Genomic DNA, 13,839 nt, shown 5'->3' on the forward strand with positions numbered 1-13,839 from the left:
GTTATAATTAATAAGTTAACTTCGTCTAGTTGTAGATGATTAGGTAATTAGATCTAACCTCCATTATATGCACTAATTAAAATTGATTGAATGATAAAAGAAACAAATTTAATTAAAAAACAATGCGGAAGTGATATTCAAAATAGTTAATCAACATTGTTAATTCTTTTTTTAAATCACATTTTTCATTAATTTTAGTTAATTAAATATCAAACATTGTTCGTTTTTTTTATAAATAATAAAAATATTAAAAGTCATAAGAAGCGAAAAACCCAAATTCAAAATTTTCGCACAACAAATGACACGTGGCACACTACATGATACGATTTAGAGAATAGGCAAAAATAAATACAATGAGTATTTCTGAAAAAGTCCAATCTCGAATAGCAAAAGTTCCTATTATAAAGACAAAACCCATACGGAGACCCCTTAACTTTACCAGTTTTATTCGAGAGGTCCCTACTCCAAAGTTCTTCACCTTTGAGTCCCTGTACTTGACAAATTCCAATTTTAACACCCTTAAACTAACGGAAAATGGCAAGTGAAGTTCACTTGCGTTAAATGAGACTGTGAAAAAAAATTAGTCTCACTTTTTTAACTTTTAATCCCTATAAAAATGTATAAAATACATATAAATTAAGGAACCTCTAAAGTATTTTTTCCTTTTTTCTCTGAATTTGTAATTCACATAAAATGACTGTGTTTTATTTTTCTTCTCCACTTCATCTTCTTCACCAAAAACAAAAACTTCTTTTAAATCTCCACAAAATCCAGTTCGCATGAATCATTTCATTTTCCCCTTTTAACCTTTTGCCCACTCATTTCATCAAATCCCCATAAAACCCCATAATCTAACCCATCTTTTCTCTTCCTCTAAATCTTTTCTCTTATTTTCGTCTCTATATAAATCTTCAATCTTTTAACATTCTGATATGTGGGTATTGATAGAAACTTAGAATAATAGAATATTATATGTTTTCTTCAAACTTGTTGAACTGGGTTTTCTTCTTGAGCTATATAATATGGAGCACTATCGCCATATTACACTGATGAATTGGATCTCAACAAATGTGAGCCATAGGAGCTTTCTGGGAATTCTCAAATTGTGTAAAATCTGTTAAAATATGATTTTCTGTTTAATTGCTTAAAGCTATGGCTTTTGTTGCAGCGATAACTAAAATGGAAGAAAAAGAGTGTTATTACTTTAGCTTGAAATTATACAAACTCAACCCCTGTTAATAAATTGAGTAAAATGGGTTTGCTTTATAATGAATAAGCGCAACCAAAAAGTTGGTGGACTTGGTGTTCATGGGTTTAACCTCAGAAGTTTGAGAATAATACAGAGACCTGCCAAATAAAGAAGATGATGGCAAAATGATATGTTTGCCATCATATATATTTTGTTTTACACTTATTTTATCAAATTGTGATTTTGTATGAAATAAGTCCTCAAAATTGATGCCACGTAGATTTTAATATATGGAAAGGAACGCCACATCACTGTTTTCTGTTAATTAACGGAGAGTGAACTTCACTTTCCATTTTCCGTTAGCTTAAGGGTGTGCAAATTGGATTTTGTCAAGTACAAGGACCCGAACGTGAAGAACTTTGGAGTAGGGACCTCTCAAATAAAATCAGTAAAGTAGAGGGGCCTCCGTATGGGTTTTGCCTATTATAAACATTAAAGAGAAAAACCGCCTTTGCGAAATAATTAAAAATCACAGACTTCTTGTCTGAAACCGTGCGAACTAAACTCAATTTCCGTGGAAACAATATTTTTTTCTTACTTTATATTATTTATTTGCGATACTACACTACAATTTAATATATATGGAGTAAGTTCGGGGAGAGAGAGGGAGGGAGAGAGGGAGGAGTTTTAGTATAGTTCCAATCTCAACATTCAAATGATTATTTTGTTGGACCATGTGTCTTTTAACCTTATTTTGATATATTCAATCAATTGGCGTTTATTTAAGTCTAACTCATTTCAAGCTTTGTGCAGCGTTTTTCTGATCGTTCCTATGAAATTCTTATTATGTACGATCGTTCAAATTGGTAAACGATCGTTTAAAATATTTCACACAATGTTGTCTCTCCGTTTTCAAGACAGTCTAGGGAACGATCTATAAATGATCTATAAACGATCGTTCAAAACATAATGAACGATCGTTTATAATGTTTAAACGATCGTTCACAGGCCAAAATTTTGAATCTTTTCTTGACCGTTATAAGCAAATGATCGTACACTTATTTAAACGATCGTTCAGATTGTTCTGGCACTTCATTTATGAAGATTTTTATTGGAAGAAGAAAATGGCTTGGACCAATGGAACATTGACACATCATCAAGAAGCCTTTAAAGACTTGTTCTAACTCTTTGAGCAAAGTTAGAACAATTTATTGCAAAATCTTAAAAGCTCTCAACTACCAAAAACTCTCAAAAACTTATTGTGCATCAATTCTTCATATTGATTGCTTGTTGTTCTAGTTAGTTAGAGCATTTATCGTTTCTATTTGTGGGTTATTGATTAAGCCTTGTAAAAATCAATTAGTTGTAAGTTAGGAGTTTTAGCTTTGGAAAAACTCCAAATTGGGTGTTTAGCTTTAAAGCACCATTTTTGTATCTTGTAATCAAGTTAATTTCTAGTGGAAAATCTCAATCTTTGATTGAGTAGTGGATGTAGGATTGGTGTTTAATCCGAACCACTCTAAAATCTTTGTAAAACCCTAACTCCAACATTTTCCTTTTTAATCATTTTTAATTAGCCATTAAACCTAATTCACCCCCTCTTAGGGATTTCATATTTGGTTGTTCTAAATGATCATTTAGAATAAAAAAACACATGAAATTGACAATTTCTCAACTAAAACACACTGATTCATTCTTGAGCCACATCAAAACGTAATTTGCAATCCGACAAATTTTAAAATTTGACAAACAATTCAAACACAACATGTTTCACGTCGTCGGAAACTTGACGGAACATACGTCATATGTCGAAAAAATACGTCATTTAGGTATGAGTACAACGATTAAATTTGGGAGGACACTGAACTATTCGAATGTTTCAAAACTGGTAGTATACTTTATTTTTTATTATTAAAACTTATACTAAACATAGCAAAACGTTATAACAGGAGGTCACTCACTTGAAACCGGTCGCTTTTTATTAACCTGGACATCGTTTTTTCTGCCCTCTCCCATTCAGCGACACATCACATGCCATACCGCTCCGCCCGCCGCCGCTCTTTCTTTCTCTGCTCGTGCACACCAAAGCTATCCTCGCCTTTTTTCCGATTAAATATGAAATTGGATCTGATATTTTCAGATCTGAATTTATTATTTTTAAAATTGTATACAATCTGTATTATATACGAATTATATACAAATTAAAAAATAATATACGGATAATATACAGATTATATGTGTATTATATACCAAACAAATACAAAAGCTGGAAAATTTGAAATTTTAAATGAAAATCGTATTTTTGTAAATATTTTTTAAAAATTGTATTTTTATAATTTTTTTTGTATGTCTGTTAAAAAAAAGGCATGTGGTATCTTTGTAAATATTTCCATTTATTCTGGTATTCGGGCAAAAACCTCTAAAGAATAATACATAATTTTTCAGTAATTTTATTTTTAATTATTATAATATTTTAGAAGTTGATATTTACTAAGTAAAATGAACGTTACATATTGGCTAAATTATTATTTAATAACATACTTTTATTTAATATTCACTATAAATATAATTAATTCTCATACAAAATTTATGGATCGGCCACTTCTTCAGATCTTCACAAATTCTTACAAAGTGATAATATCAATCGATCATCACAAAGTATAAGAAAATCATTAAGGAAAGCAAATGTTAAATGTTTTAAGAAAAATAGTAGAATAAGAAAGCTCAGCCATAAAATTGTGGAATGCCGCTGTCAACTGATAGAGTTGGCAAAAATAGCTACCCATAATAGTTTGATATTACTTAAAAGTAGCTTAATTAATCAACTTTTATGATAAACTTTCCATGAATATCCAAACCAAATCCAGCCAGCTGTGTCAACATATGATCAATCTTAAACAACGGCCATGTCTTGGTTAATCCGTGTTGCTGAAAAGCTTCATCACAACGACCAACTTCGGTAATAGCAGCAACAAGCATAGTTCGGACAGTAACATTGTCTTGAGCTTTAAATGCAGCCAAAGCTTTTTTAAGATCTTCAATGACCTTTACGTAAATCTCTGTGCTTAGATTTAGGGCAGTGACGATCTCGGCTTTCGTAGACTTGTTTTTAACTAATTTTAGCGAGAAAGAGAGCGTGTGTTCTACGTGTTCGATCAAGGATACAATCACTGCCTCTAATGCAGAAAATGGATTTGTAGAGCCAGTAATGCATGGAAAAATTAGGGCAATGCAGTTTGTGGAATTTTCCGTGACACCGCATATGTTTTTAAGGACTGGATTGATGATAGTTGGTAATTTAATGGGAAGATCGAGATGGGGAGAAACTAATTTCTTGCATACTTTCGGATGGCGGGGTTTGATTGGAGACTGAGGAGAATTCGAAGACGGACCGGAGGCCATGCGATGAGCATCGGTAGATAAGAGAAAGGAAGAAGCAAGGAAGAGAAGAATAATTGATTTGCTAAACTCCATTTTTGTTAATTAATCTTTAATTTGCTTCTCTTGATTGAAAAAAAGGGAAGATTAGTAGTGAAAGTTTAGGGAGAGTTGATGATGATTATGTTGAATATAGAGATGGGGCTTTTATATACAGAACAGTTGAACTTGAAAGGCTGTCATTTTTGCCCTAAAATTATATTCCATTACTGTTAGAGAATTAATAGGATTTTGTTATAAGTTAAATGGTTTTTAGGTATTATCTGAACTTCCAATTATTGAAGTATAACATTAAAGTGGTTTCATAATTTGTTTCTTTAAACTAATTGTTTTGTTCTTGAATATTTAGAAGGAAAACTTAGTTACTACCTCCGTTCTTTTTTAGTTGTCCATTTAGCCAATATTGCACATATCAAGATAGTGCTTCTTTTGTCTTAATTTATAAAGAAAAATACTAATATAACCCTATTAGTTAATAAATGCCTTTTAAATTAAAACATAGGGTCATTTATTAGAGATGGGTAAACTTGGAAGATAAGTAGCTAATATCACATGTAATTACTAAATGGACAACTATTTGTAGACAAATAAAATTGGCTAAATGGACAACTAAAAAAGAACGGAGGGAGTATCTTTTTTTGTATAAATTGTTATTTAGATTGATTCACTTATAATTTCTGTTGCAAAGTAACTTTGTACGTTTTATTTTTATTCTATACAATGACATTTAGTTTAATCGATTTTTTAGGTCTAGTTCGAAAAATTTAAACATTTTCGCCTTTGTAAACCTAACATAAATTTATATTTTATGCAATTTTAATCCTATTTAATATAGTTAATAGTTAATATTTTATATTTATAATTTTGACTATTTTATTAATGAGTGTTTTATTTAATTGATCTTTTATTTAAGTTTAGAATAATTAGTTATACGGATTTAAAATAAGGGTCAAAGAAACATAATATTGTCCCACTGCTCTTCGGCTAATTTGGGTGAATATTTCGGGAGTGCCTCTTTTGGTGTGGTCTGAGGAATTGTTCATGACAATAGAAAACAATATAGGGAAATCTTGCAATGATGGAAATCTGCAATCTGTATCGCAGACATCTCATATTCAGATATACTCAACAAGATGAGCGAGCCGTCCGGACACGGCATCGGATCGGTGCGCCATACCGGTTGGTCTAGGCCGGCCCTGAAGCATGCCGCAGTTTTGGTATATATATCTCTAATTTTTATTAAATATATTTTCATTATTATACTATTTTTCTTTTTTTAAGTTAAAATTTATTGTTTTTCGGCAGGCTGAGGAGCTGGAGCGTCCACCTACTCACACCGAGGTGAACTACATGATACATACGCTGAAAGCTAATTGGATGCAATTCGTTGATCAACCAGCGAGAGACACTACTATAAGTAAATCATAGATTTTATATTTATAAACACATGTATTTAACAAGCATTAAAGTTAAATTTTTTTGTCAAAAACGGAAAACATCTGCCGAAAAATAGCATTTTCCTGATGTGGTTTTAATGGTTTATCGACGGAAAGAAATCCGTCACCAAAACCGTCCCTCTTTAACGATAGAACTAGCAGCAGATATTTCCGTCGCTAAATTAGCGATGGATTTTCCCGTCGCTAAATTAGCGATGGATTTCTCCGTCGCTAATTCCCTTATGGGCCGTCGCTAATGATCATTAGCGACGGAAATAAAACAATGTGCCGACGGATTGCTCCATCGCTAAATTGTTGACAGACCAATATTGGTCGCTTATTGTTTTAGCGACGAATTTCGAGGGTTTAGTGACCGATTTTTTCTAGTAGTGCCAAAACACAAGTTTGGAAATCCAATTAACTTAAAAAAGTTAAAATATATTTATTGATTTTTAGAAATAAATTAAAATTTAAAATTCAAGTCCACCCTTCTTTTAAAAATGAATCCTGGATAAAAGTTGTAAATTCGGAGAAACTATTTTTCCAAGAATAACCTCATCAAAAAATCTACTTTCTTCAAAACTCTCTAATCCGGCATCTCCTCCGAGACAAGGCATAGAAAGATCATAAACTTGACCCCTATAAACAAGGTAAAGAATCATAGAACACTGCTCGTCACTTAGAATTTTTTTTAGGCCAAAAGCAGTGGCGGAACCAGAAATTTTTTTCAGCCCGGGCTAAATGTCCTCTTTTATATCTACAAAATTAAACTCGACACTCAAATTATAATTTTTTTATCACAAAATTAAAAATTATTGATCTAATAATAAATTTATACATAATTTAAATTGATTTAGTTTGATTAGATTTCATCAAGTTATTATTTTAAATATTCAAAAAATATTCAATTACAAAATCCATCAACTATCCATAAAATATAATTGAAATCTAAAATAAAAATAAATATAGTCTTTACACAATAATATAAATATATAAACTACATTATTTTGTAAACAAATATTTTTTTAAAAAAATTCACTCGAAATTGGAGGCGGATTGGTTTTGAAGGACTAATGATTAAAAAATTAGGTTAGTAATTTTTAATTGAAAGAATTAAAAATATTTAGATTTAATTTTGTTTAAATTGAGTTAGAAAATTTAGAAATTAGATTAGAAACTTTGATTAAAAATTTTAAAAAAATAAAAAAAATGGTCAAAAATTAATAAAAAAACTTAATGGAAAATTAACAATTACATTTGATAATTTTTGGTTGGATATTCAGTTAAGGGTTGGGTATTTGGATAAGGGGCTGTTTGCAGCAGTTTTGTATAATATCAATCTCGTATAACTGGACTTTTAAGTAAAGAAAGGGCCGAAACTTTGGCCTTCAAAATTTTAAAAGAAGGGACCAAACGACGTTAGGTCCCTTAAAACTAAAAGAAAAAAGTCTATTTTTCTTTTTTGTTTCTTCGTCTTCCTCATACAAAGGACACAACAGTTTTGTCCGGCAGCCATGGCTGAAACCCAAAAGCTTTACGCAGTCGTCATCGCTCAGATCTCAAACCTTTAGCTTTCTCACGTCAGCCCGGGCTCTAGCCTACCCGAGCCTGAACGTGGTTCTGCCCCTGGCCAAAAGGACAAATTTAGTTTTACAAAAGTGCAAATCTTATAATTTCATCCAATTTGCCTTGAAACGCATGATTTCGTTTCAATTTTGTCCAACTCTCAATTTTCAATTGATTTTTAATATGTAGTGTCTACGTGGCGCTGACGAGGCATGTCACATGTCTGCCACCTTGGCGAATATAAGGTTAAAAGTTCAAATAAATTCTTAAATTTTTTTAAAAGAATATTTACAACCTCAAACTTTAAATCGTTTCAACTTAACTTTTAAACTAATTATTTTTTAATATTTTTATCGTAGTCTACTATCGACACTGTATTTCGACTGTCTCAATTTTTCCGGCCGCCCCTACCAACATTGTCGCCAGAAAAAAAATCGACTACCATTCTTTCCATGAGAAGAACTGACCATTCTTCCCATAGAAAGAACAAATATGTTCTTCTCAAATGAGAGAAAAAAATATTTTTCCTCCCAAATAAGAGAACATGTTCAGTTCTTCCCATTTGGGAAGAACTATGATCATTCTTCCCAAATGGGAAGAACCGGTATGAACCCAGTTACTGGGTTCATCGGAAAAGATGAACCTAGTTAAACTGGGTTTATTTTTTTTATTATTTTAAAAAGACATTAAAAATTTTAATTAAATTTTAATTAGGTTAGATTTGTTTTATTTAATTGCGTTCTATTATATTTAGTTAGGTTTTATTAATTGAGAAAATTAAATGGACGACTTTAATTTTTAATGAAATTAATTAGTTCGGTTGATTTAATCATCTGAAGTATTTGATTGGTTTAATTAAATTTTGATTTATTTTAATTTTAAATATTATTTGATTATTGATATTTAAATTAAGAAAATGGTGAAATGGCTAAAAAAAATTATAAGTATAAAATTGGTAAATTTTTCAAAAATTAAGAATTTATTTGCACTTTATCATATTAAGTTCCATGGTGGCACGTTGTGTGGCACGTCACATCAGCAAAAACGTGTGCCAATTGAAAATTGAATAAAATTGAAACGAAATCATACGTTTCACGAGAAATTGGATGAAATTGAAAGGTTCGTACTTTTGTGGAACTTTCTTAAAAGTTTGGCTTTTTTGATTTATATTAAATGTTCAAAAAGTTTTCAAAAATACGTAAAATGTTTTCACTTTTTACGTACCGTATAAGAAATTTATTGGAGATGTATCGATAATGTATCAAATATGTATATAAAATATATTTTTTATAAATAAAAAATAGTATGTAAAATGTGTAAAGTTTTTTATATTTTAAGTAGAATTAATTTTTTTTTGACTTAGTACGTATTTTTAAAATTAAGTGATTTTTTGGGTAGTTTTATAGTTATTCCTATATATTTTATATTATACAAATTTATATATGTCTAAATTGAATCTAAAAATATAGAGATATTAAAAATTTAAATTTAATTACAAAAATAATAAATATTACCCACGATATTATTGTTGGCACGTAATAATCACACATGGTACCAATATAATATAAAAATAAATGCATATTAGATCAATAAACCTAATGTTCTGATGATTATTTTATATTGTAAAGTAGATTATTAAATTATTATAGCATTATTACGTTGATATTTAATAATTAATAAAGAATATTGTGCTAATTTTGATAAATACTAATAATTTATTAAATTTCAAATAAATACTAAAACTAAGTTGAGGTATATCAAGCTCGGAAAAATAATTTTTTATATTTATATATTTAATCTGAATGAAAAATATTATCCTTAAAAAAATTACGACAATATAATCCGTCATTTTTAAGAAATCCAATTTTCAATTTAAATCTATATTTAAAATTTATTTTTACAGTTAATGATATAATTTTTTATTATATGAGTTGCGTGAATTTAAAATAAATATTATGTATCCTAAAATAAATGTACATCAAAATCATAAAATCAACGAACTAGATTATCATAAAGAAATTAAAATTATATTTATCATTTTGATTAAAAAATACAAATAGATAAAATTATATTACCATCAAACTTTATTTCTGTTAATTAAATTCTTCATGATATTAACATATCATGTAAATAATCACGCCACGTGTCACGTATTAAATGGTTGATTCATAATCCTATAACGCGTGGTGGACTTGGTTCACCTAAGAATTTCTCCAACGGAGAGGGTAAATAATCAAATACATAAACATTGTAGGGAAATGTAATTCATTCTCAAAAAGTGAGTAATTAATTAATAATTATCTCTTATATTAATGTCTTAGAAATGTCGACGCCATATCCGATCAACTCTATCAATGCAGCATCGATCTCCGTCATGGGCGATACGGTGCCTTTATCAGTAAAAGCTTTATCACAGCGACCGGCAGTGGAAATGGAAGCAGTGAGTAAACCATTAACAGTCTTAATTTGTTTAGCAGAAGTGGCAGCGAGTGCTTTTCCAAGGTCATCAATAATCTGTTTATAAGATTTTGAACATTTTTTAAGGGTTTTAGCCATTTCCTCTGATATTGATGGAGCTTTTCTTGCTTGATGAGAAATCGAATTGGCCCGCTCTACGCGTTTATATACGGCTTCTATGATCATGTTCAACACCGAAACTGTGTCGGTTGATGAACCGGTTAAGTACGGGGTGACGGATTCAACGCATCTCGTAGGGTTTTTAGTAACTTTGCATATATCTTTAACCGAAGAATCTGCGGCTGATGACGGAGAGGGAGCCGGAGATTCGGAGTCTGATGCCGAGGAGATGGTAGTAGAAGATGAAAAAATTAAGAAAGAAAATAAAAAGAAGATGGAAATTGATTTGTTAAACTCCATTATTGTTTTGGATCTTCTAATTGACAATGGTTATGGAAAAGACAAAGATAAATGTGAGTTTATATAAGGGGTTTTATGGTTAAGTATAGGAAAAATTAAGTTATAGTTTGTGTGAATGTAGTTCATTATTAGTTTTTGTTGACAGATCAAATTCTTTCTTAAGCTACTTCTTTCTTGCTAATTAATTAAGCATTGGCTAGGGAAAATGCAATGATCTAAATTTACTCAAATTTCTTTTTGAGATTTCCCTAATTTAGTTATTAACCAATGGTGAGGCTTCAAGGTTATATTTATATGCTTCTTTATATAAAAAATAAGTGAGGATGAAAGGTGAAATATTTTTTTTCTATAATTAATTTATTTTATTATCATTTATATGTAAAAATATTAATGCAACAAAAAGAAAAAAAATCAGATGGGTATTGTGTGTAATAAATCACAACAAAAGAATCAACAAATTAAATATTATATTAACTCCTAACGAATATATATGATGTTTTATTTTTATTAACTCGATTGACTAACAAACAATCTAACATAATATCGGCCGATTGGGTAACAATCTAACATAATATCGGCCGATTGGGTGCAGTTTCTGAGTAAAGGGTTCTAAAATGAGGAAGTTGTTATCGCTAGCTAGGGGTGTGCACGGTTTGGTTCGGTTCGGAGTGCACTTTGCCATAACCGAACCAAACCACCCCTGATTAATGAAAACCAAACCACCTATTTCGGTGAATAGTTTTTTCGGTTTGGTATATCGAGATTTCGATTTTAACCGACCGAACCGAACATTTAATTGAAATTTTTTAAAAGCATCAAACTTCAAAAAAAAATTCAAAACAAAAATAAGAATACAGATCTGAAAATCAAGGCAAAAGGCTCACTTTATCCCCTGAGATCGGACCGAAAGAATTAATAAGACCCTAAGGTCGAATTCTGCTCACTTTGACCCCTGACATCGTCCAAAATGGCTCATATCACACCAAAAATTTAACTCCGTCAGTTTTTCTGTCAAATGATGATGTGGCATATATGGGGAAAGTTTAAAAACATCCCTAATATTAAAAATACTTACCAATTTTATATTTATAATTTTTTTAACCATTTTCACCATCTATTCAATTAAATATCAATAATTAAAATTAAAATATTTATTAAAATTACAATTAAAACACAATTAAATACTTCGAAACCTAATTAAACGCTTCAAAATTCAATTAAATAAATTGGAATTTAATTTACCTAATTAAAAATAAATTTAAACTTAATTAAATGAAAAATTAAATATTTAAACTTAAAAAATTAAAAAATTAAAAAATAATTCACTGGAGAAGACGAACGGGCGAACCCGTCCGTCTTTTCCGTCTGTTCTTCTCCATGGAAGAACAGTTGGCTGTGTGAGAGAGAATTGATGAATATGCATTCAGTAAATTTGCTTGATAATTTTGAAAATTCTGATTAATTGGATGTAAGATTATACGAGCATGAGTTATGTGTTCGTTTATACATCGATTTAAATGTTTTACTGGTTAATGATTCAAGAGAGCGTAATTAGAGCCTTAAGATAGTTTTAGTTTCAATATTATATTAAATTAGTTTCAATCTATTTAATTTTAGTTTTATAATTCTTAGTTGTGAATTTAAGTTTTTAATATTAAACTAAATCTTAATTTTATTGATGGATGAATACATGTAAGTTATTAGTTGGATAAAATGAATAATCTTCATGGATACAATGTCTAGACTTTAATTTATATTACTTGTGACAACTCCGTTCTCTTGTAGATTTCACTCAACAAGATATTGACGCCGTTGTCAAAGATTATTTATGCTTTAACACCATAATTGTTTTATTTCTACTTTAACATCATAGTTGATGTTGTAACATTGATACCGATTGTCGAACATTTGATACTAATTGTCGTGACCGGTTTTTGACCGGATTGGTATGCGCAGCGGAATCGAAACCATTGGATAGGTATTTAATTATGGATTTGATCAACAAATAACAATATAGCAAAATAATAAATAACACAAGAGATTTACGTGGTTTTGCATTAAAGCGTACATCCATGGGCGAAAGATTCGAGCCATCTACTAATCATCAAAAGGAGTACAAAATTGATGGAGAATCACCAAATAAAGAACATCTCTAGTAAATATGCCCTTAAAAGAAAAACCCACAAAGTGTTTCTCTCTCTACAAGAAGTAACCCAAAAGGGTAAGAATTAACTTATATTCCTCACATCACACACACCCCTTTTTTCCCCTTATTCACATCAATGTCTACATTGTGTGTTCGGTTTTTGTTGTAGTCTAAAAGATGAATAAGGTAGGCTATATATAGTGAATAAATAATCTATATGGTATTATGAGTATTAATCCTAATTGGATTTATACTTCCTAATTAGCCAATGATCATAAAGTTATCTTTCTCCTAAATACTTCACTAATCCTAATATAAATTGGAATTAGAATTCTAGGCATATTCCAACAATCTCCACCTTGACTTGAATTCTCCAATAAACTGTGATTAATGTTGTGCCCCGCCTTCTCCATTTAAGTCCAAACTGAACTTATTCCAAAAGAGGTTCTTTGAGGAGGACCATTCAAGCTTCAAGAACGTCTTGAACTTACTGAAACCAAAATGACTTGAAGATTTATTATCTTCGGGTGTATCAATCAAAATTTCACGAAGCTTCGAATTTTGTTGGTCTTAAAACCGATACCAGAAACAAACGTCATTAGTAGCCTATAATGATCAAATCAAAAAACAAATGTTGAGGTCGTAGCATATCCCTTAATCTTCATAAGTCGACCAACCCAATGAGCATACATCACAAGTGCAGCATCTAATCTCACTTCATCGCCAAATAACCCATAAAACTTGTAGTTTTATATATTGAGATACCAGACATGTGCATATAGAAATCATGTTGAACATTCATTATTGTTCTAACTGTCTCATTATGCATCTTGCCCTTGACTGGACCAAAATCTGAAATTCTGCATGTATTGACCGTTTGCCATAACTACACTCCACTATCAACTCAGTTGTAGTCAGAAAACCAATCGAAATTGGCAAATATGTGATATGAACAACCTGAATCTGCATAAATTTCGGATAAAAAACAATTATGCTGCAATTTAGGCGTAGACTGGTTCTCTAACCTGATTCGCCTGTAACTGCTAGCATTCAGTCCTCATCTAATTATCTTCAAACAAATTGACTTATGAGTGATCCTATAGTGACGCCGTTCAAATTACAAACGTTGTAATCCATCTTGTGTCTAAGATTGCTACTTAACCAAACAAAATCTCTTTTGCAATATC

The 13,839-nt window shown here is 30.4% G+C and overlaps 1 protein-coding gene across 1 annotated transcript; it reads right to left on the bottom strand.

Annotated features, from left to right (window-relative positions):
• Positions 1–4,006: 4,006 nt before the first annotated feature.
• On the bottom strand, positions 4,007–4,663 carry LOC126681438 (uncharacterized). Its single transcript, XM_050376979.1, has one exon. The coding sequence runs from the start codon at positions 4,661–4,663 to the stop codon at positions 4,007–4,009; it is 657 nt and encodes a 218-aa protein (XP_050232936.1).
• Positions 4,664–13,839: the final 9,176 nt, after the last annotated feature.

This window comes from Mercurialis annua, linkage group LG5, assembly GCF_937616625.2.
Source record: "Mercurialis annua linkage group LG5, ddMerAnnu1.2, whole genome shotgun sequence".
Lineage (NCBI taxonomy): Eukaryota > Viridiplantae > Streptophyta > Magnoliopsida > Malpighiales > Euphorbiaceae > Mercurialis > Mercurialis annua.

Excerpts from the sequence above, each read along its gene's own strand:
- LOC126681438 (XM_050376979.1), bottom strand. The coding sequence starts at position 4,663 with ATGGAGTTTAGCAAATCAATTATTCTTCTCTTCCTTGCTTCTTCCTTT.